Below are 20,484 nucleotides of genomic sequence, written 5' to 3'. Positions count from 1 at the left end.
ATAATATATCATCATTTAAATCATACAGTTTCAATCCACAGGTCTTAAAAATATTGGAACTATGTTATTAGTTTGGCCTTATTTATTGAGGAAAGATTTTTTTTTTTTCTTCATGGTCATTGAATTAAAGCACTCTCTGGGCCACGATGTTTTGAGTCGACCTTTGGGAATTTGTTAGATACTTGTTGGTATGGAACAGTATATCATGTCCCCCTGACATTCCTACTGTACAAGTATGTTTTGATGTTTTTCTAAAGGCAAATAAACATTTTCCTCAGCGAAACATTCTGTTATGAAATTGTCGTCATGTGGTTTATTTTCACATTAACATTAGCGTCATGTTTGTGTGTAAAAACTCAATTTTAAAGGTTTTTATAGAAAAATGTTGGTGCTAAATTAATACTGCCTGTAAATATATATATATATATATATATATATATATATATATATATATATATATATATATATATAGAGAGAGAGAGATTTTTTTATTTTATTTTTTTTTTATTTATTCATTTTTTTTTGCAACCGACTCGGTTTTAGTTGATCTAAGTAGAGTTTTCTTTGCAGAAAATGTGAGTGGGAGTTCCTTGTAATATGTGAAAGTACCTGGGTGAACTGGACTTGGTCATATTGGCCTTAGTCTCAAAACACATTTAACCGTAGAAATGACAATAACTAGACTCAAAGTCTTGGTTTTGCTATACAAAAACAGTCACTTATGTTGTATTTGAGAAATCATAATAATTGAATATGGTAAATGTTTAATTCCATTTTTGAGTTCTCCTTATTGTGCTTTACTGATTTCGCCTTCTTTTTCTTCAAGCAATTTTTGAAGATTTAGCCATTTCAGCTCTGTGGATTCCTTTGATCAGTTTTCCTTCTTATTTTAGTGGTTTAATCTCCTTTATAAATTTAAGCTGTTTAGTATTTTTGAACATATTCGAAGCAATTTTATTCATATTAGTTTTTTTTTGTAATTGTTGCTGTTTATGTTGTTTTTTAATTTTTACTATGTATCTTTATATGTTGTATATTCTTTGTGGTTTTAGTGAAAAATCCAAATCCACTCACCTTGTAGTTTTAACACTAACATTAGAAACATTTTATTTATTTATTTTTGTTGAAAATCAAATCAAATTTTACGGAAATGTAAGCGATCACCCGGAAGATCACCTCTGACAAATAAACTAATACATTGATTAAAAATTATATTAATTCTTAATGGAGTTCATTCATCACGTTTGTGAGGGACCCGCATTTGTAGGATGAGCAGAATCCTAAAAAAAAAAAAATAAAAAATAAAAACATTACAATGAACATTTTTGAGAGAATTTGATCTGTGAAAAAGCTAGAGATATAAAATATAAAAAATAAAAAAAAATAAAAGAAGAAGAAAGACTACAACTCCCGTCACGTGCGTCCCGCGGACCCGGAAGTGTAACACGTGGGGACAGGATGTTGTAGGTGGGCTTCATGGAGGGGCACAGAGTAGAGGGGCTATGATGCGAAGACAATCTTTGTCTTTTATTTGTTAGTTTTGTGTTTTCCTCTCTGCTGTGACTCCGTCTGAGCGGGATAAAACCCGAATCGCTTGTCCGTGTCCAGCCGCTCCGTCTGTTTGGACCCATGGACAGAGACAGGACTGCTGATATTGTGAGATACTTTTTCCTGCTCTTTTGCTGAAACGTAACGTTACACCTGTCTGTTTCATGAAGGGTTTATGTATTTTCGTGTTTTCGGATCCCTGTGCTCTTCCCTCTGCAGCATGCTCAGTGCTCCTGGATGGACATGCACCAGTTCATAGGAGACCTGATCACATCTGGAAACGCCTCCAAAAACCAGCCAGATGTGCTGAACGCGGCGTGGGGCGTGGCTGCTGCTGCTGGAGGAGGAGGAGGAGGAGGAGGAGGAGGAGGAGGAGGAGGAGGAGGAGGAGCTGCTGCTGCTTTAGGGTTCAAGGCTGCTTCACTTGACCCTCTGCAGGACAAGACAGAGACACCAGCTGGGCGGCAGTTCCAGGCCAGGGCTCCTCACAAGAAGGGAGAGAGCAGAGACAGGAGACAAGGTGCCTTCACAGTCACTGATTATGTACATCTGATCTGTTTCCAGGGAAGTCAGGTGAGCTTGAACCCACCCAGGCAGTGTGCACAGGTGAGAAGCCCTCACCTGCCTCGCTCCTGTGCACAGAGCCTTCAGGAGGCAGCAGGGATCAGGATCACTCCAGTGATGTTTAAAATATCAGGAAACCCTGATAGGTTCAGGTTTCAAGCTTAAAATATCTATGGAATGCTCCAATTGTGTGCAATTATAGTCACTGGTGAAATGGCTAACCTCCTGAAGTGTTGTAATAGGAATAAAACAAGGCATTATGAAGTATTAATCTACAAATATAGAAGATTCACTGTTTCAACTCCATTTTTGGAAATTCTCTCTTTTCCTTTTTGCTTCTGGATCATTATTGTACTGTATCATGACATACATACACTGTAATGTTTTTCTGCTAGACGGCCCCCGGAGTTTTTGGATTGCCATTTAAAATACCTGGTTGTCATCATGAAGTGGATTTGGTTTGGCAATTTTCTCACAGAAAATATAGGCAGCCCTTAAAACCTGTAGTTTGTGGACATTTACTACATTGTAAAATTATGTTGTATGATTTTTTTTTACTGATGTGCCGAGTAGATAAAATATTACTTCAGATTGATAATAGCTTATCTTCTAATACTTTGAAAAACTGTATATATTTGTAATGTTTTGACTTCATGCCTGACAAACCTTTGTTTTAGCAATTTGTCAGTTTTTCGTCCTGTATTGAACTGAAGCCTTAACATTCAGTGAGTATGACTGTACTGTACGTGGCAAAAAAAACTAAAAGAAAACCTCACTAATAACGCGGTGAAACACATTTAAGGTAATTGTTTTGATGAATGTCTAGATTAATGGCTATGTGTTTGACTTCATCGACACTCATTCCTTTAAATCCTCTAACTGTGGACCCCTGTTTGTTTTGCTGATGTAGATGTGCATTATTACTGCACCTGCCCCGGCTGCCCGTACTCCACTTCCTCTCCTACCTTTGCGACGTTGATGCCCAGACAGTCCGCGTCCTCAGCGACGCTCTCGAACACAGCGAGCCAACCCAAAGATCTGAGCAGGAACCCCGCTGTGGGCCTGGACATGTGCTTATCGGACACCACGGTGCACAGCTCCACGTCTGAGGCGGACAGCAGGCCGTCCAACCGGCCGCACGGCGACAGTAGAGACAGGAGAGGGCCCAACAAAGACCAGCAGACTGAAACGGCGGCGTCCAGACTGTGCTCGGGCGCCTTGCCCGGCGTCCCCGTGTTCCCCTGCTTGTGCTGCCACCACAGCCTCCACGCCTGCTCCCAGATCCTGAGCCAGCAGGACGCCGCCGACTCCCGCTTCTCCCACACGCACGCCCACCATCACTTCCACCACCACCACTGCCCCTTGACGTCCTGCCTGCCGTGTCCCCAGCTCACCCGCTCTCACTCCTCGCCGCTCGCCGGTCCCTTCCCGGGCCTGTGCTGCCAGCGCTCCTGTCCCGAGGCGTGCCGCCACGAGCAGCGGCAGCCGCCACCACCGCTGCCGCCGGAGGACAGGAGCCGGGCGGCTCCCTTGGCGCTGCCGCCGCACCCCTGCATGCACTGCTCCGCCTCCTTCTCCCGGCCGTCGCAGCTGCTGCAGCACCAGCGCTCCGAGCACGCCCAGAAACCGCCCGGCTTCCTCTGCACCGAGTGCGGCCGCGCCTTCAACTCCCACAGCAACCTCCGCATCCACCTCAACGTGCACACGGGCGCACGGCCCTACTCCTGCCCGGACTGCGGCAAGAGCTTCAGCCAGTCGGGAGCTCTGAAGATCCACCGGCGGATCCACACGGGCGAGCGGCCGTACTCCTGCGGCTTCTGCGGCAGGGGCTTCCCCCACCTGGCCGGGGTCCGGGCCCACCAGAGGACCCACACGGGGGAGAAGCCCTACCGCTGCGGCCAGTGCGGCAAGTGCTTCACTCAGTCGGGGGCGCTCAAGATCCATATCCGCATCCACACGGGGGAGAGGCCGTTCGTCTGCAGCCTGTGCGAGAAAGGCTTCTCCAACCGCTCCGGGATCCGGTTCCACTACCGCACGGTCCACGGGCTGGCCCCCGAGGCCGCCGGGACCTACCGGGAACCGGCCGGTCCCGGCGGGCAGCCCGGCCGCCCCAGAACTTCCCCTGCCGCCGCCGCAACCGTCAACCCCGACAGCAGAGTTCCCAACTCCCAGGATGCTCCGGGGCCGCATGAGCACAAGCCGCCGCCGCCGCCGGCAGCGAGCAGAGGCGCTCACAGAGACGGGCTCCTGTACGCCTGCGAGGACTGCGGGCAGCGCTTTAAAGACGCCCCCTCCAGGAACAGACACCAGAGTCAGGTGCACTACTCCCACCAGGGCGGAGGGGAGGAGGACGAGGGCCGGAGGGAGGAGTTCAGCGGCAGCGAGAGGGTCCAGGAGAACGCCGAGTGAGACGGAGTGTCACCAAAACACCGGGGTTTTGTGCAAAATGCTGTAGAGTTTGATGTGCACTGCATGTTCCAGGAGGGTTCAGTTGAACCTTTGTACAAAGACGCAGACAGATCTGTCCTGAGCATCGTTCTACGTCTGTGGAGTATTTTTCTGTCACTCAGAGATCCAGCACCTGGCTGCAACGACGTGCAACTCATTAAAAAGCAACAATATGCACATTAGCAACGTCAGTCAAACTTCAGTATGAGGTTGGAAGATATTTGCTTGAAATTTTGCACATTTGCGAGGTATTTCATTAGTTACAAATTTTGATACTTCTCCGTGATTCTATAAATATGCGGTCGTTTCGCAGTCCAGAAATGTTTCCTTCAATCAGTGAGACGATTTTACATGTTCAGAATTGGAGCCACAGGTTTGAGAAGCCTTGTTGCTCACATGAGGCAAACAATTAATGTAAATATTGTAACAGGACCACTTGTTCCAATCACACACCGAGCCAGCTGGTATTCTTTGTCGATACGTTTTTATTGTGCCTTATTCTGCAGTGGAAAACTTATTACCCTTTGCTGTACTGTGACGACACAAAGCTTTAGTAACATTTTCTTACTGAATAACCTGGCAGCTGACCCTTTCTTATACACAATGCCTTGTAACAGGAAAAAAAAAAAAATTACAAATTTTCTATATTAAATATACATTTCTGTAGGTTTCCAGGACCATAATAAATGAGAACAGCAGTGTGACAAATTCAATTAATAATTTAGCAACGGTCAATTCAAAAACACGGTTTTCCATGTAAAAATGGAAGAATCCAGTGGAATTTGTGGGCATTGATGTTCAGATTAGAAGAGGAAGCGCAGTAAAACATAACGTGAAGGCCATATGCTGGAAATGTTCAATTGACATTAAGGCTTTGCGATATATCTTCTCGAGCGAGAAAAGCAGTTTGTCGGGATCTCAGCAGCTTTGGTGTGTTTGCGAAAGGCTGAAAGCGCCCTGCCTCGCTGTACTTCTGTTGTACGAGTTTGAACATGTTATTCTATAATCTCACAGCGCCTCTTCCAAATGGTTAATGAGGAGAACAAGCACAGTGTCCGTTACATCTGGAGGTCACCGGAGCCACCTAGTGGTTAAATGAACTCATTGCAACTTCTCCTGAACACTGTCACAGCGCATCATTTTCAGTGCTTCTTAATCCTTTCCATAAAAAAATGTTAGAAAATACACATTGTGAGTAAAATGCTCTGTGAGGACAATTCATGTTTTCTTCAACCTGTTATATAGACGGAAAAGGTCACATTTCTGTGTTTCTGGAAAGTGCAGTGTGATTTTATCAATAAACATGATCTCCTGAGACACAACCAGGCTCCTCTCTTCTGTGTGCGTCATGAGAAAAACAAAAACAAAGCACATTTTTCTCCAACATACTTCCTGGGAGGAAAGATTTGTGTCCATATGGCTCTCAGGTCACAGTGTGTGTGCTCTTGAGTGTGTGGCGGTCCAGAGTAGCGTCGCTCCCATTGGATGACCAGCATTAGTGCGCTCCGGACCGCGCCGTCCAGCTCCGAGTCCTCTTCAGATCACACCACGCGCTCGTCTGGAGTCTCAAGCGGCCGCTTCCTCTCTGTTGGCGCTCGCGGTTCTCACAAAGGCTCTTCATAAGTGTGCTTCTGCAGCAGACAGTCCCGTGACGTGGGCTCTGCGTACACGGCGCTGACCGGTCTGGGGCCGCTGGCGTGGAGCACGGGGGTGCAGTAGCCGTTGAACAGCATGCGGTGCGACGGGCAGTCGTACTGGCCGTGGCCCGGCGCCGGGGCGGCCGGGGCGCGGCACCCGTGGCCCGTCCCCATCAGGGCCGGCGGCTTGGGCTCGGGCGGCTGCTCGCTGAACGGCGTGGCGTACTCGGGCTCCGGGGGGAGGGGCTCGGCGTACTCCGGCACGCTGCCGGGAGTGTCGTAGTGGCTGCACGTGAAGGGAGTGGTGTAGCCCTCGCTGGAGGACGGCCTGAAGGTCGAGCCCACCTTCTGCCCGAGCGCCGTCAGAGCCGGCTCGGCGTAGTCTGGAAAGACGGACATGAGTTTTTATTTCTAAAAGCCTTTTGTTTAATAGTCAGAAGAGAGGACAAGGATTTTCCATGAAACCTATCTTCATTTGTTTTTTCATGTTGTGTCCCCCTTTTCCACATTGAGTCAGGCTCACAACAGTGGAGTTTGCATGTTTTCCCTGAGCACACATGGACCAGTGACCTGTCCGGTGTGTATCCTCCCTACACCCATGGTGAGCTGGTTCCATCAGCTCAGAACCCTGAACTGGACAAAGCAGTTTGAAACACGTCTTTTCAACACTCAGAACAAACTAAAACATGGTGATAAATGTGGACCCCAGTTTAACGAAATCTGAACTCATGACATATCCTAAAATATAAATAAAATGAAAAAAGGATGAAACAATTTAGTTTATGAGGAATAAAATTGAAATATATGGAAGTTTTACTCTTTACATTATCAAAGAAAAAAGCTTTAAATTGTATTCAGATTGAGATTTTTGGAGAGAAAAAGCATCAAGTTCTCCATCTAACCCAAGAAATCTCCCCCACAGTTTAATGTTGTGATTAAACTGTTCTGGTGTATGAACAAGACTTTTACTTGACATCTAATTCAAATATGCAGAAAACAGAATCAGTAATACATATAATTAGGAAAAAAAGTGACTCTTGAAATCTGTCTTTCAATAATGTTGACTGAATGCAGACACAAAGTCTGAATTTTAATATTTTAAGAGTAAAGTTTTCTTCTGATGGCTCTGAGAAGACACACACACACACACACACACACACCGCCTCACCACTGCGGAGTGTGTTGAGCAGCCTGTGCAGTCTTATGAGGGTTTTCACGCCACAGTTTTCTTCTTGATCTTCTAGATCTTTCCTTGACTTTCACTGTTCCTTCTAGCTGCTATTTCTTAATTACACAGGAGACTACTGAACGGCCAAGCTGGAAACCCTTTGAAATCTTTTTATAACCTTTTCAAGCTGTGTAACCATCAATTAAATAAAGTTTTACATCTTGGGGTAGTTTGTTTGGAGGAGCTCGTGCCAGTTGAGGCTTTAACATTAATTTCCCACCACGGAGCATCTAATGACACCTAAAGCTGACAATTAATGATTTACAGGGTTCAACAGACAACTTCACTCTCCTTTAATTTTTAACTTTGAGAAATAAAACAAATGAGTCAACGGTTTAAATATGGAAGATATGATCCATTTAGAAATATTTATTGTGAGGACTGTCATAATTATATAATGAAAACGTCATGTGAGGCCTGGAGGTTCCTCAAGAGCTCAAACTCAGAGCTATTTTAATTAGACGGGCTGCAGTGAGGGCCTCGATTGTCTCAGCATTGACCCTCCATCCTGTTTATCAGCACAGCTCTGAGTGAAGGGCCTCCTCATCGGGGTGGGGGCGGGGTGGGGGTGGGGTGGGGGTGTTGGAGGCAGCGATGGGACTGGCGGTGGGGGTGCTGGGAGGGGGGTGCAGGCTCTGCGTCCTTTATCCAGCTCCAATTAAAGGGTCTCTTTCAGAGAGGCTCCGCGGACCAAAGAAAGGAATGTTTATACTGTGACTGGGTGATGGGCTGAGCCGGGGTGGGGGGTGGGGGGGTGGGGGGGCTGCGGAGAGGAGTGTTTGCCTCCAACTGACCACTGAGTCACAAAAGCGGGAAAGACGTGACGGGCCGGAGAGTTTGAGGGGAGCTGTAAAAGCTGACGGCCGCGATCTGGGTTTGAAAGATAAATATCCGGACGTTCTTACCGTTGAGGGGGGGGTTCGGCAGTGCATCATGGACATTTCGCTCCAGGGGATAGGAGATGAGCTCCGACTGTGAGCAGGGAGGACTTTTCACTTTGAAACTCTGACAACCTGTTGGAGACAAAAACACACAAGTGTTAGTTTTTCCTTGAGGGCTTGAGATTCACACGGGAGAAAACTAAAGCAACATGACCTACTTGTGGGCAACGAGTACTTCAGCTGTGAATCTTTTTTCCTGAAATAAAAAAAAAAACCCAGCATGGATCAATAAATACTACAAGTTAGAATTCAGTATTATTATAAGTCACTGACAAATAAAGGGAAAAATAAACATGTAAATGACAATTTAATCGTTTTTCCATTTTTGAGCATTTCTTTTATTTTAATAAGAAAAAAACACACATGAAGAGATATTTGATTAGTTTGAAATATAACATTCTAAGATCATTTATTGGGATTGTCTGAACATAACCTAATAATCTATAACTTATTGGCTAAAATTGAAAAGAATGAAACAAGACCTGACACTTTAGTGTGAAGTTTGAATAAAAAAAAAAAAAAAACTTTCCCATTCTGTTACATGCGTTATGTAATGTTTATATCCTTTATTCGACCAGGAACGTTGTGTGTTCCAGTTCAATGTCCATTACTGCACCGTACCTTCGCCTCCACCAGATTCCAACCAACAAACAGCTCCCGCACATTATCAGGCCCAGGACCACGCCCACCGCCACCATCGCCGGCTGGCTGGAGCCTGAAACGGTGTCAGCGTCTGAGTAACAAGTGCGAGGCAGGAATGCAGTTTATTGATGATAAGAAACACCGTGGTGGCACATACTGTGTGTTGTTTCCACTAACACCGGTCCCTCTGTGGAGGCCGTGGATGGGTCTGGGCGTGATGTGCCCACGCTAACTTTGATGGACGGAGACTCTGACCAGCAGGAAAAAAACCACATTTGCAGTATTCAGACCGATGATCAAACATTCGGCATGCATTTGCCATTTTTCTCGCTCACCTCCGGATGAACGTGACCTCGGCGTGACCTTTGCAACAGGACAGCCGAGAACTCGGAGCTGGGCGGAGACCCTGCCGTGCCAGGTGAGCGGCTGCAGGCGAACAAACCGAGCCACCACAGGAGGGAGCAGGCTGTTGAGCACCCTGAGGTGGCCGTCGGTGTAGGCCTCGAACACCTGAGAGCACATGAACACGGCGGTAACCTCACTAAGAGCACCGACGGCGAGCGCTCCACCGATATCCACGGCCACACGAGGCTTCATGTCAATATGTGAACGTGAAAGCCTGCAGTGCCACACCCACCTTCTTCTCTTTGCTCAGAGCGCCTCTGTAAAGCTTCCAGTTCTTTCTGTCTTTGCTAAAAAGGAGAACGTAGGTTTTTATGTAGTACTCATTTGATCCCATTGTCAATATTCCTGAGGAAAAAGAAAGCAAGTTTTTGTTTTTAGAGGTGCGGTTTGCGGTGAAGTTCAGCGTTTTCACTCATAATGGAGACTTGTTGATTTTGTACCGGTGATGGTGCTTCTGTCGCTCAGCTCCATCTCCACCCACGGGTTGGGATCGGCGCTGTCCGCTGCCCACAGGAGGAACTCGTGGCTGCGGTCCATGTTTCTCGGGGACCAGAACATCCTGTGCTCTGCACCGTTCTTATCCCAGAAAGACGAGGCGTTTAAACCAGACACAGGCAGGATGTTTTTACATTCTGTTCAGAGAGCAGAGAGAAGGTTCTGATCAGAAGAAAACTTTACCGAGAACCGCACTGCGGGGTTTCTGTCATGAATTCACAAACCGAACAAAAGGAATATCTAAAACGTAAAACTCTGCAGCGTGTTTTCAGGAATGTGCTTCAACATGCGATGTTTCCTTTGAGAGGTTTGACTGCATGCAGGCACAGATGCCACATGCGGCACATACCTTGGCTGAACAGCAACTTCTTCTCTGATAAAGATCCCCTGTCAAAAGAAGACAACTGAATAGTTAGTCCTTGTGATTTATGGAAAGAAACCTTGAAATAATTTGGACAGAACAGATATTTCCACATGTTACTCTAATCACTCAGTTTCAGATCACGAATCCAATATTTTCAGAAAAACCCACGTTTTAGACAGGATTCCATTCGCGAACGTGGATTCGTAAAGCGTCAGGCTTTTCTCCCGATTCACAGTGATGCGACCTCCCAGACTGTCGGACGTGGCTCCAGCATGGACCGCCGACTTGCACAGGACCGAGGTCTGCGGCAGAGCAGAAAGGCGGACGAGCTTTCAGCGACAAATCTGTCACAAAATGTCTGAGACGGTGAGAAAAACCGTTTTTGCGTGCTCACGTCTCTGTAGCCGGATTCAGCGTTCCCCCAGACGTCGCCCGTTACATTCCTGCATCCAGCGGGGCAGTAAACCCTGAGAGGCAGCAGCACAGCCTGTGAGAAACACTCGCAGCTACGATGAAGCACACCTTCGAGGCAGAAACTTACCTCAAATGCTGCGAGTTAAAATGAGATCCTCGGCGGACGCAGGAAATAAGGTCTGGAAAAACAATCAAAACACAACACAGGTGATGAAGAGCAGCTCAAAAGTGTGTGTGGGTGAACTTTTTAACAGTGTTTTGGGGGGACGGTGTGTCTTACATAACAGTTCCCACCATTCGCTCATACATAAATGCAGATTGTGTGTGAGACGAACTTGTGCTATATTAGGGGATGAGCGGCCCTCGCTCTTGATGTGACTAAGCCCTTTGTTGCTGCGGCTCCGTCACAGTTCACCAGCGCAGCCAGCGTCCCCCGCCAACAGACAGCGGCTTGTATGTCTGAACATGAGCTTAGCTCCAGACACCGGTGGATTTCATAAACAACTCAGCAAAAAAACAGGAAATTATGAGCGTGTACAGTACAGATGAGCTCACCCACAGACGAGAACTATCTCTAAGTATAGACTGGGGTTCATAGTAAGCATGTCTGCGCGCTTATTAAACTTCACACAAACTGTCTTCAACATAAACTCAATCTGGAAACATCTACGGAGTCTGTCCACATCTAAGTTTGCAGCAGGGATAGAAAGAGGTACAGACCTAATATTTGAGGATGAAAACATGATAATTGGGCCGAGCAGCTTTATGGGAACTAACACGGGACAACAGTGAGTTTGTAGTCACTAACAGGCTAATGAAGAGGAGGAGGAGGAGGAGGAGGAGGAGGAAGGGGTTGGCAAGTCTGTCCAAGTGACAGACTGAAGCCCGAGGCCTCACTTCATTCAGTCTGACTCCTTTTTTTTTCCTCGGCGAAGAGGAAGATGGAGGATGAATGCCAATAAGCAGTGACTCATATGGTCACACACAAGAAAGCACCCACAAAATTCAATATTCGCTGCGACGCTGGTGTTGAAGCTACTCTGTGTAAACTTGTAAACATGCACACTACAAATCAGGCGTTTGCAAAGCTGAGATCACCGCTCTTCACACGCCGCAGACATCACAACACAACAGAGATACTCCACAACACAATGAGACATAAAACCCAAACAAATAAAGCTTTTTTTTTTAAAACATCCATAATGAATTCTCGGTTTATTGCTTGTATAAAGTCTGAACTGATTGCAGGCTCCATACCTGCTCTCCAACAATAAACATTTCAATGTAGTGTCTTTTGGGTCATGTTAAATAGTTTGACATAAACACTGAAGCAGCTAAGGTAATGTAGGAGCAATTATTCTCCAAAAATATGAAGAAATCAAAAACATCATCCAGGCTGAAGGCAACGAAAGTGAAAGCCAGAAGGGAACGTAGGCAGAAAACCGCCAACTCTGTTAATGTGTAACTTGGTGAGATTTTAAAATGGTAATTCATGGGACAATATAAACAGACAGTGCTCTGAGCACTCCGTTTCATTTTATTACGGCCCAGAGGCTTCGGGCAGAACTTCCTGGGTGCTCTTCCTTTAGTTTATACTTTCCATTGAGTTTTGAGGCTCAGCTTCCTGCGTGAGCTCGTTTTGTGTTGAAATATTACCTCCTCACTGTGACGACACAAGTAGTTGTGCATTCCATACATTCATATTTCTGCTGTTCAGCCATGTGTGATTATTACTATTATTATTATTATGACAATTTACCTTATTATTTCATATGCGACTGACTGACGGACTCTAACCCTGCAGTTCGATGACTGCTCCGGAGTATCAGCCTCTGAAATCCCTCTAAATATCTTCATTAAAATGATCAGCGAACCAGAGAGTCACAGACCTACCTGGATACTGCTCTGTGGCGTAGGACAGCAGGAACCCTCGTCCAGACCGGTGCGGGCCTGACCTGAACGTTACGGTCGCTTCATTGCTCTGGAGCGTTATATTTTTTTGTGCCGCACTAAGTTTCCCGCACGCTGGACCTGAGGGTGAGAACAAAAGCACAGAAGCATCAGCACGCTACTTTTAAGACTTGAGAAACCATCGCTTGTCATTGATTAAACAAATGTGGAGGATCTCAGTCGGTCTGTCACCACAGCTTATTAACGTGCGATGGCGAGCAGAGAGATGCACATTATTATGTAGAAAGTCTAAATGTAAAGGGAGAGAAGACGAAATACAGTCACGAGCCAGCCTTAGCCGAATCTTAATATAAACCTGAATCCGCCTGGATACTCCTATCTCGTGCCTCGACCCTCATTTTGGTGTGCTGTCAGTTTGTCATGCCCTCAGGACCTGACTTTGCTAAGCCGGCTGCAGATCGTACATATGTGTGTTGCGAAATTGGGTCCGCCTTTTCTGCCAGTGTGTCAATCGAATGGCATGCCCTGCACGGCTGCTACGGCGGCGGCTGGAGGAGCAGCAGTCGTGACGGGCAACAAATCATCGGTACGCTGTAGAGCCATCACCAAACGTCGATCAGAATCGTGAGCAGAAGTAGAAATGCACGCAGGAAGAAAACTCACCCAGAATGCTTTGTCCAGTTTTATCTGTGATCAGCAAAGAGCCGTTGCCGCAGCCGGGACTGCTCTCAACGTCAAAATCTCCGAAAAGCAGCAGCAGCGACCGGCCCTCCGGCACGCGGAGCCTCCACGTGCACCAGGTGTTACTGGGGTAGGTGCCTGGGTAGTTCTGGGAGGCGACGGTGCCAGACTCCACTCCCAGCACTGTGTGTCCACAGCCATTACCTGATCATCACACAAGGAGAAAAAAAGGTGAGAAAAAAGGTGCTTGGATAAAGCATTATACTCCAGCTAGGAACTTTTTCTGTGCTGTCTCTGAACGCCTATTCAGATTTTCATTTCAGTTCAGATTTTCTTTCAGCCATTTGTAGGCAGATGAGTAATCAGCATAATTTGAACATGCACAACAGAGCAGAGCGTGTCCATACTCCTCTGACGGTCCTGCCACATGACACAACTATCTACTATCACAAAACCCTAAGCTGAAGCAAAATGACTCAAAGGGATGTTGTTTTTTTCATATGAATTAGTTTCTTTGAATAGTTCGTCGGTGTTGATTTATTGCTTCCTTTGACCCGAGGTTGCGATGACTAACACTTGAACTGGAACAGAAAGTGCAAATATTTATATCGTTTCACATCCCCAGCAGCCTAAATGAGTCAATTCCTACAGTGATTAAAACACATAGATTAGTGCTGTGTGGGCGGTTTGCTCTAATCCTAACACAAAAAATGTCCAGACGTGACGTCTTCCTAGAATGGTCAAAACTTGAGGAAGGCACCAGGGTGAGTCTGAACCTAAACACTGCGCCTGTCCTTATCTTCCATATAAGGCTCCTGGACATTTGTTGGGGAAAAACACTACAGGATAACCTTCTTCTCGCCCGGTGTCACACATCCTGCGTCCCACCGGCCTTCTCCCCAACACCTCTCCAGCTCCTCATATCGCGCCGCTCTGAATGTGTTTGCCCCTCCTGAAGTCCCCAAAGGATTCCCTGGAAATTCCACAGTGACATACTGTAACAGCAGGAAGCAGACTGCGGACCTGTCACTTTCCGGTGGGAGGCCACAGAGGCAGTCATGCTGGGGAAGTTCTGGGTGGCCGGCAATTGTCCCCTGCTCACTGAACTCTTTCGCCTACGGTCTGTTTATCAGCTTCTTCTGCCGTTGGGTCTCTTACCGAAAGGGATACACGCTCCTCAGGCATATGGAAAGAGATTTAATTACAAAGAACTCAAGTCAAACTTGGTGGCAGGGTTGCAGACAGTCAATCGGGAGCACGGCAGCAACACTGTGTTCCACCGGCGGCTCTGCTGGCAGGTCCTTACAGGTCCGCACTAGCAGACAGGATGTTCACCTGTGCTGCCTGTCACTACATCGCCTTATCCAGTCCTGTGTGTCAGTCACTGCGCTGTAGCACATTCGCTGAAACGTTTTCCCCTCAAACCGTGGCCCCACCTAACGCAGAGCAGAGCACATCTGCCAAGTGGAGAAAATGATTCAGAATAAATAATTTACTCTGGGCTTAATCACCTTCCTGTATATGAGGAGCAAATCCCCCGGAGACGAGCAAAAACAACAATGGAGATTTGTGGTATGGCTGGCTGCTGGGAGTCACAGTCTGCAGAGTGACTACTTGTTTGTGTGTGTGTGTGTGTGTGTGTGTGTGTGTGTGTGTGTGTGTGTGTGTGTGTGTGTGTGTACAGACAGTGATTCATACTGAGCTTGACCACTGCCTTGGAAAAAAGGCAGTGTGAAAGGTGGGCTGATAGCTGTGTAGGTAAACATGCACAGCTACAGACTATGTGAAGAATGCTGCCAGGACATCACATATGCGACCTTTGTACCTACTTCACCTCTAAATAATTACTTTAATATACAATTTAAACACCGATGGTATTCTCTCAGATAAGAAAAATAAATAAAACAGGCAGCAAAACACGACATGTACACTGTAAATGCACCCAGGTTCAAGTAATACAATGCACAATTCAGAAACATCAGTACTTTGTATCTCCGTGTGATAATAACAGTGTTATAATGGATAGAAACTGAGTTTTTAATAAAGAAAGTCATTTGTACGGATTTTGCTCCGAGTTTTTGTTGTTAAAGACGAGCACATTCGTCTTTAACAACAAAAACTCGTAGTAGAATCCGAATATCAGTTCGATTAAACACCTTTTGGTGAGCAACATGACAGGAAGATGTTGGAAATCCGGGTTGGTCGCAGTCTTATCTTATGAGAGGTTTTCTTACCCTGCTGTCCGCGGACAGCCGCGGAACAGACGCTCAGAGCGACCCAGACAGCGGGGAGAAGAGACTTCACAGCATCCCCGACGTTTTCCCACTTTATCCGCATGATTTCCAGCGCTGTGCGCGCATAAAGGTAAGGTGCATGCCTCGACGGCTGAAGGTTTCTGCTTCAATAAAAAAAAAAAAAAAAGTTAAGGCAGAAAGTACTGCATATTTACTATTGGCCACGAGGCCAGAACTCCGCTTCCTATTGGTCCTCGCGACTGTCAATCAAAGCGTCTCGGGCATTCCATTCCCAAATAGGGGGTGGGCTGATTTGTAGGTGTGTGCAGAGCGGAGTTAACAGCAGAGCAACACTAATGATTTACTCCCAGCGAAGATGGAAGCGCTCCTTACCTTGTTATGATGGATCTTAAGAGCTGTGCTGCAAACAAACTGAAAGTAAACTTTTCTTTCACAGTCGGAAAAGTCTCAAAACAACAAAAAATAATGCATATTGAACAGTTATATTCAACCTATTTAGAGTTCAGGGGGGCAAATTCAGGCCAGTTTGTGGTAAAGTGGAATAAAGTCTCAAAATATTTATAAAATAGCCCATAAGTAACAAGTGAGGCCTCTGAAGCTTTTCCCTTCCTTGGTTTCACAATCTTTTCTCTTCAGCGTGTTTACACCAACTCACTCCACAGTGGCTTTAGTGCTGCTGTGATTCATTGTCAACAGAAATTACACAGATAGCTCTCATTACTGCATGATGTCCGGATTGGACCAGTTCACATGTCGGGTTGGGTCCACAGGCCATATGTTCCACACCTCTGATGCTCCCTTTTCTCAGAATTGATTGAATCATAGAATTGAAAGAACTGAATTATGTACACATTATTTGGACATCCTAATTACAAAGATACAATTAAAAGTAACCGAAAAAGTTACTTTTTTTTAAGTAACTGGAGAGTAAATCTTGTTTTATAAGGTAATTAGTAAATGTGATTTAATAATTTTTCACATTAACCTACATAACACAGATTACTAGTAAAATAGTGCTGATGATTGGACTATCATTAACACCTCTTGTTCTTTCCTGTTTTTTTTTTTTTGCCTGTGCTTTCAAGTACAGTCAGATCGACGCTTTCATCCCCTCAAACAAACATCCCTGCAAAGTCTGCCATCTTCTGGTGGAACACGATTAAAGACAAACGTTGAAACGTGTTTTTGAGTACTTGTCTTTGATGCTTAATAACCATGTAATCCAGCCACCTTGTCATGTATTTGGAAATGTATTGGTCTCTGTTGAGTATGTGCACAGTTCAAAATACTGAACACACATTTTTATCGCTAATGTCTTTTTCTTCCCCAGCAGAGAGATGATTGTCACACAATTGTTACACAATAGTTTTAACAAAACTTTCTTATTTTCCTGGGAATCACACTTTGAACATAGATACATTTTTGCAGATAAGTGATTGGTTAATTGCAATAAAATAAAATTAACAAAGTTACTTCTTCTTTCAGTGTTTTTCGTTTTGTTTTGTTTTCTTTGATTTCTTTCTTTCTGTCTTTCTTTCTTTTTTAGAAAAGCACTCCTACTTTTTAACAAGAGTACTTTTACTTGTAATCAAATTTAGTTACAGTAGTAGTAGTAGTAATACATGCCACATGTGGAGGACTCCATTTACAATTTAAGACATGATAAAATTCTGCATCTCTGGAATCAACCCGCCCACCTCCTGACACATTATACAAACATTTAAAACTTTGAGTTAGGTCACCTCTTATCATCTTAATCTTGATCTTAACCTCGTCTTTATCCTTAATTATTGTTAGTTTCTCTTGTCTAAATCTGATGTTCGGAGCCCTGTGGCAGCTGCTGTTCATTATTTGGGAATCCTGAATGGTTATACATCACTACTATGGGCTATGTGTGATTGGTTAATTGTGTCAGTGGTCAGTCTGTTATCACACTGTCATGCTCCTTTACATCTGAATAACTCTCAGTAAATGCCGTGATTTCAGAGATTCTTACATTAATATTATTTTTGTGGACAAATATTTCAAGATCAGACTAATTACAAATGAAATCCATCCATCCATCCATCCATCTTCAACCGCTTATCCGGGGCCGGGTCGCGGGGGCAGCAGTCTCAGCAGAGATGCCCAGACTTCCCTGTCCCCAGACACTTCCTCCAGCTCTTCCGGGAGGATCCCAAGGCGTTCCCAGGCCAGCCGAGAGACATAGTCTCTCCAGCGTGTCCTGGGTCTTCCCCGGGGTCTCCTCCCGGTGGGACATGCCCGGAAAATCTCCCCAGGGAGGCGTCCAGGAGGCATCCTGAACAGATGCCCGAGCCACCTCAGCTGGCCCCTCTCGATGTGGAGGAGAAGCGGCTCTGCTCCGAGCTCTTCCCTGGTGACTGAGCTCCTCACCCTATCTCTAAGGGAGCGCCCAGCCACCCTACGGAGGAAGCTCATTTCGGCCGCTTGTGTCCGAGATCTTGTCCTTTCGGTCATGACCCACGTCGCCCGGTATGGTATGGCACAAATGAAATCATCATTTACAAAAGTCATTATCTTTAAAGATAACCCATGAATTTAACATTTTACAAAAAAAATAAGCGTTGTTTGTGCTTATGCATTGAAATTAAAAAAAAAAAGGAAGAAGAAAGGAATATGCATGTAAAAATATTTGTTTGAGTTTGCAGACATTGTGACAGCCAGCCTGCTCATCAGAGTAATCATTCTCAGGTGTGGAGCTCTGGGCAGCGCCTGCACTCTGAGGCACACTGTGCAGGTAAAGGCTCCTGCATACTCCTGGCAGCTGGCAGTCTGCAGGGCGCTCCTCTCTGCTGCACTGTTAAAAGTGAGAAGTAAAACCTCAAGACTGAGCGAAGCAGACGTTTCCTGCGGGCTCTGCTCGGACCCCAAACAGCAGTCCTCATCCTCTGAGCTCTCCCCTCCCTGGCTGGACCCGGTTTCTTGGGTATTTTTATGTAACCGGCTGGTTTCATAAAACCGGCTGTTCTACATTTCTCTCGGTTACACTTTTGGCGTTGTCGGCAGGATTTTATGCGAACATGACTACAGTCAGTCTTTCATAATCAGAGGAGCCTTGACTTGAGCTGCAACCTCAGCCCCCATCAGTTCCTCTACGATCGTCAGGGCGAACTCGAAGCTGGTTCCTGGCCCACGGCTGGTGATGTAATGTCCATCCTTCTGTACTCGAGCCTCTGAATATTTATAGTGGTCTCCTGCCATCATCTTCTCCTTGGCGCCGGGGTGCGTGGTGACGGTGCTGCCGTAGCCGATGCCGTGAGACAGAAGAGCAATGGGACCTGCACAGATGGCTGCGATCAGGCCTTTTCTCCCATCCTGGTCCTTCAGCACCTCCTTCTCAGCAAGCAGGCCATTATGCGCGCGAGTGTGATAATGCCCGTGTTTCATCTGGCCCTGCTAATCCCCCTCACGTTGCCAGAACTCAAGCTGTTGCTGTGGCTTCTCAGTCAACGGAAAACTAGAGCCGCCTAGTGTGCAGAGCCAAACACTAGGTGGGGAACTGGCAGGCTCTGCAGACCCTAGCCAAGCAGATGAGGCGCTGGTGGCCCGGTTAATTGCCCCTTGCCCCCAAGTGGACATTAAATTGGCAGGGGTTGAGGTTAGGTGTGTGTTAGACACAGGGTCTATGGTATCCACCATTAGAGAGAGCTTCTTCCGAAAACACTTCAGGGATAAGTTGAAGTCTTGCCACTGGTTACAACTTCGAGCTGCTAATGGTTTGGGGATACCTTATGTAGGCTATATGGAACCTGATGTTGAGGTGTTCAGCAACTTGATTCCTAGACGAGGTGTATTAGTGGTGAGGGACCCCCCAGAGCAGGCCACCCCATCTGAGGCTCCAGGGATTTTGGGAATGAACATTATTAAAGCCTGTTATGATGTTCTCTTCGCGGAGCATGGTCCTGCATTGTTTAACGTTCCTGGTGCATCCGGCGTCCCAGAGGCATGGTTGAGAGCCCTCCAGTTCTGCCAGCAGACAGATACCAAGACCCCTAGTCCCCAGGCAGGGTTAGCAAGGCTTAGGGGAAGGAGGTCAGTGTGGGTACCTGGGGGTACTACCAAGGTGGTTGCCGTTACTTGTTCAGAACAGTTGGGGTCTTCTGGGTCGGTCTTGGTGGAGCCCCTCACCTCGGAACATGGGCTCCCAGAGGGGCTGTTGGTTTCCCCGGCACTGGTCAAGGTTATCAGGGGCACTGTTTACATCCCGGTGGTTAATGTTGGTGTTACATCAGCGGTGCTTCACCCTCGTCAACCCGTAGGGCTTCTGTCGCAAACAGAGGTTGCAGGTCTGCCACAGGGGGTTAGTGAAGTCAGGCCTAGACAGCCACGGGGAGTTGCCACAGTGAACTCTCAGGTTCAGGGGAGTAGCTCGGTGCAGGAACAAATCAGGGCTCTGGATTTGTCTGTTCTTTCAGAGGTGGAGCAGCATAAAGTGAGGGCTCTGTTGCTGAGTCATGAGCCGGTGTTTTCTGCATACGATGGTGACCTCGGCTGTACCGACCTAATCACGCATGACATTCCGCTCCTTGATGATGTCCCGGTGCGGCAGCGTTATAGGCGTATTCCTCCGTCCGAGTATGACACCGTTAAAGCCCACATTCACCAGCTGTTAGAAACCCAGGTGATAAGGGAGAGCTGTAGTCCGTATGCTTCCCCTATTGTGCTGGTGAAGAAAAAGGATGGGACTCTGCGTCTTTGTGTGGACTATCGGCAGTTAAACCGGAAAACCAGGAAGGATGCCTTTCCACTCCCTCGCATTGAGGAGTCCTTGGATGCACTATCGGGGGCAAAATGGTTTTCTACAATGGACTTGGCCAGCGGCTACAACCAGGTACCAGTGACAGAGGGTGACAAAGCAAAGACTGCTTTTTGCACCCCATTTGGCTTGTTTGAATTTAACCGAATGCCATTTGGGTTGTGCAATGCACCA

General features: G+C 46.5%; 2 protein-coding genes and 1 pseudogene across 2 annotated transcripts; 1 reads left to right on the top strand and 2 right to left on the bottom strand.

Annotated features, from left to right (window-relative positions):
- Positions 1-1,478: 1,478 nt before the first annotated feature.
- LOC115396681 (zinc finger protein 135) lies at positions 1,479-5,178 on the top strand. Its single transcript, XM_030102663.1, has 3 exons — positions 1,479-1,656; positions 1,768-2,068; positions 3,023-5,178. The coding sequence occupies exons 1-3, from the start codon at positions 1,630-1,632 to the stop codon at positions 4,519-4,521; spliced, it is 1,827 nt and encodes a 608-aa protein (XP_029958523.1). The 5' UTR covers positions 1,479-1,629; the 3' UTR covers positions 4,522-5,178.
- LOC115396680 (discoidin, CUB and LCCL domain-containing protein 1) lies at positions 5,032-15,668 on the bottom strand. The gene is made up of 15 exons (XM_030102662.1): positions 15,513-15,668; positions 13,261-13,482; positions 12,580-12,717; positions 10,814-10,865; positions 10,667-10,739; positions 10,441-10,574; positions 10,258-10,295; positions 9,854-10,045; positions 9,646-9,758; positions 9,344-9,518; positions 9,166-9,258; positions 8,988-9,081; positions 8,525-8,562; positions 8,331-8,438; positions 5,032-6,580 (listed from the first exon to the last, which is right to left on the bottom strand). Exons 1-15 carry the CDS (start codon positions 15,613-15,615, stop codon positions 6,165-6,167), a joined length of 1,989 nt encoding a protein of 662 aa, XP_029958522.1. The 5' UTR covers positions 15,616-15,668; the 3' UTR covers positions 5,032-6,164.
- Positions 15,669-18,559: 2,891 nt separating this feature from the next.
- LOC115396496 (protein/nucleic acid deglycase DJ-1 pseudogene) lies at positions 18,560-18,941 on the bottom strand (annotated as a pseudogene).
- Positions 18,942-20,484: the final 1,543 nt, after the last annotated feature.

The sequence above is a fragment of the Salarias fasciatus genome, chromosome 11 (assembly GCF_902148845.1).
Source record: "Salarias fasciatus chromosome 11, fSalaFa1.1, whole genome shotgun sequence".
NCBI lineage: Eukaryota > Metazoa > Chordata > Actinopteri > Blenniiformes > Blenniidae > Salarias > Salarias fasciatus.
This window is presented reverse-complemented; position numbering and strand designations above follow the sequence as displayed.

Coding starts and splice junctions, on each gene's coding strand:
- LOC115396681 (XM_030102663.1), top strand. CDS start 1,630: ATGGACAGAGACAGGACTGCTGATATT. Junction 1,657..1,767: donor GAGACAGGACTGCTGATATT/GTGAGATACTTT, acceptor TTCCCTCTGCAG/CATGCTCAGTGCTCCTGGAT. Junction 2,069..3,022: donor GAGCAGAGACAGGAGACAAG/GTGCCTTCACAG, acceptor TTGCTGATGTAG/ATGTGCATTATTACTGCACC.
- LOC115396680 (XM_030102662.1), bottom strand. CDS start 15,615: ATGCGGATAAAGTGGGAAAACGTCGGGGATGCTGTGAAGTCTCTTCTC. Junction 10,866..12,579: donor CGCCACAGAGCAGTATCCAG/GTAGGTCTGTGA, acceptor TTGTTTTTCCAG/ACCTTATTTCCTGCGTCCGC. Junction 8,439..8,524: donor GAAGTACTCGTTGCCCACAA/GTAGGTCATGTT, acceptor TGTCTCCAACAG/GTTGTCAGAGTTTCAAAGTG.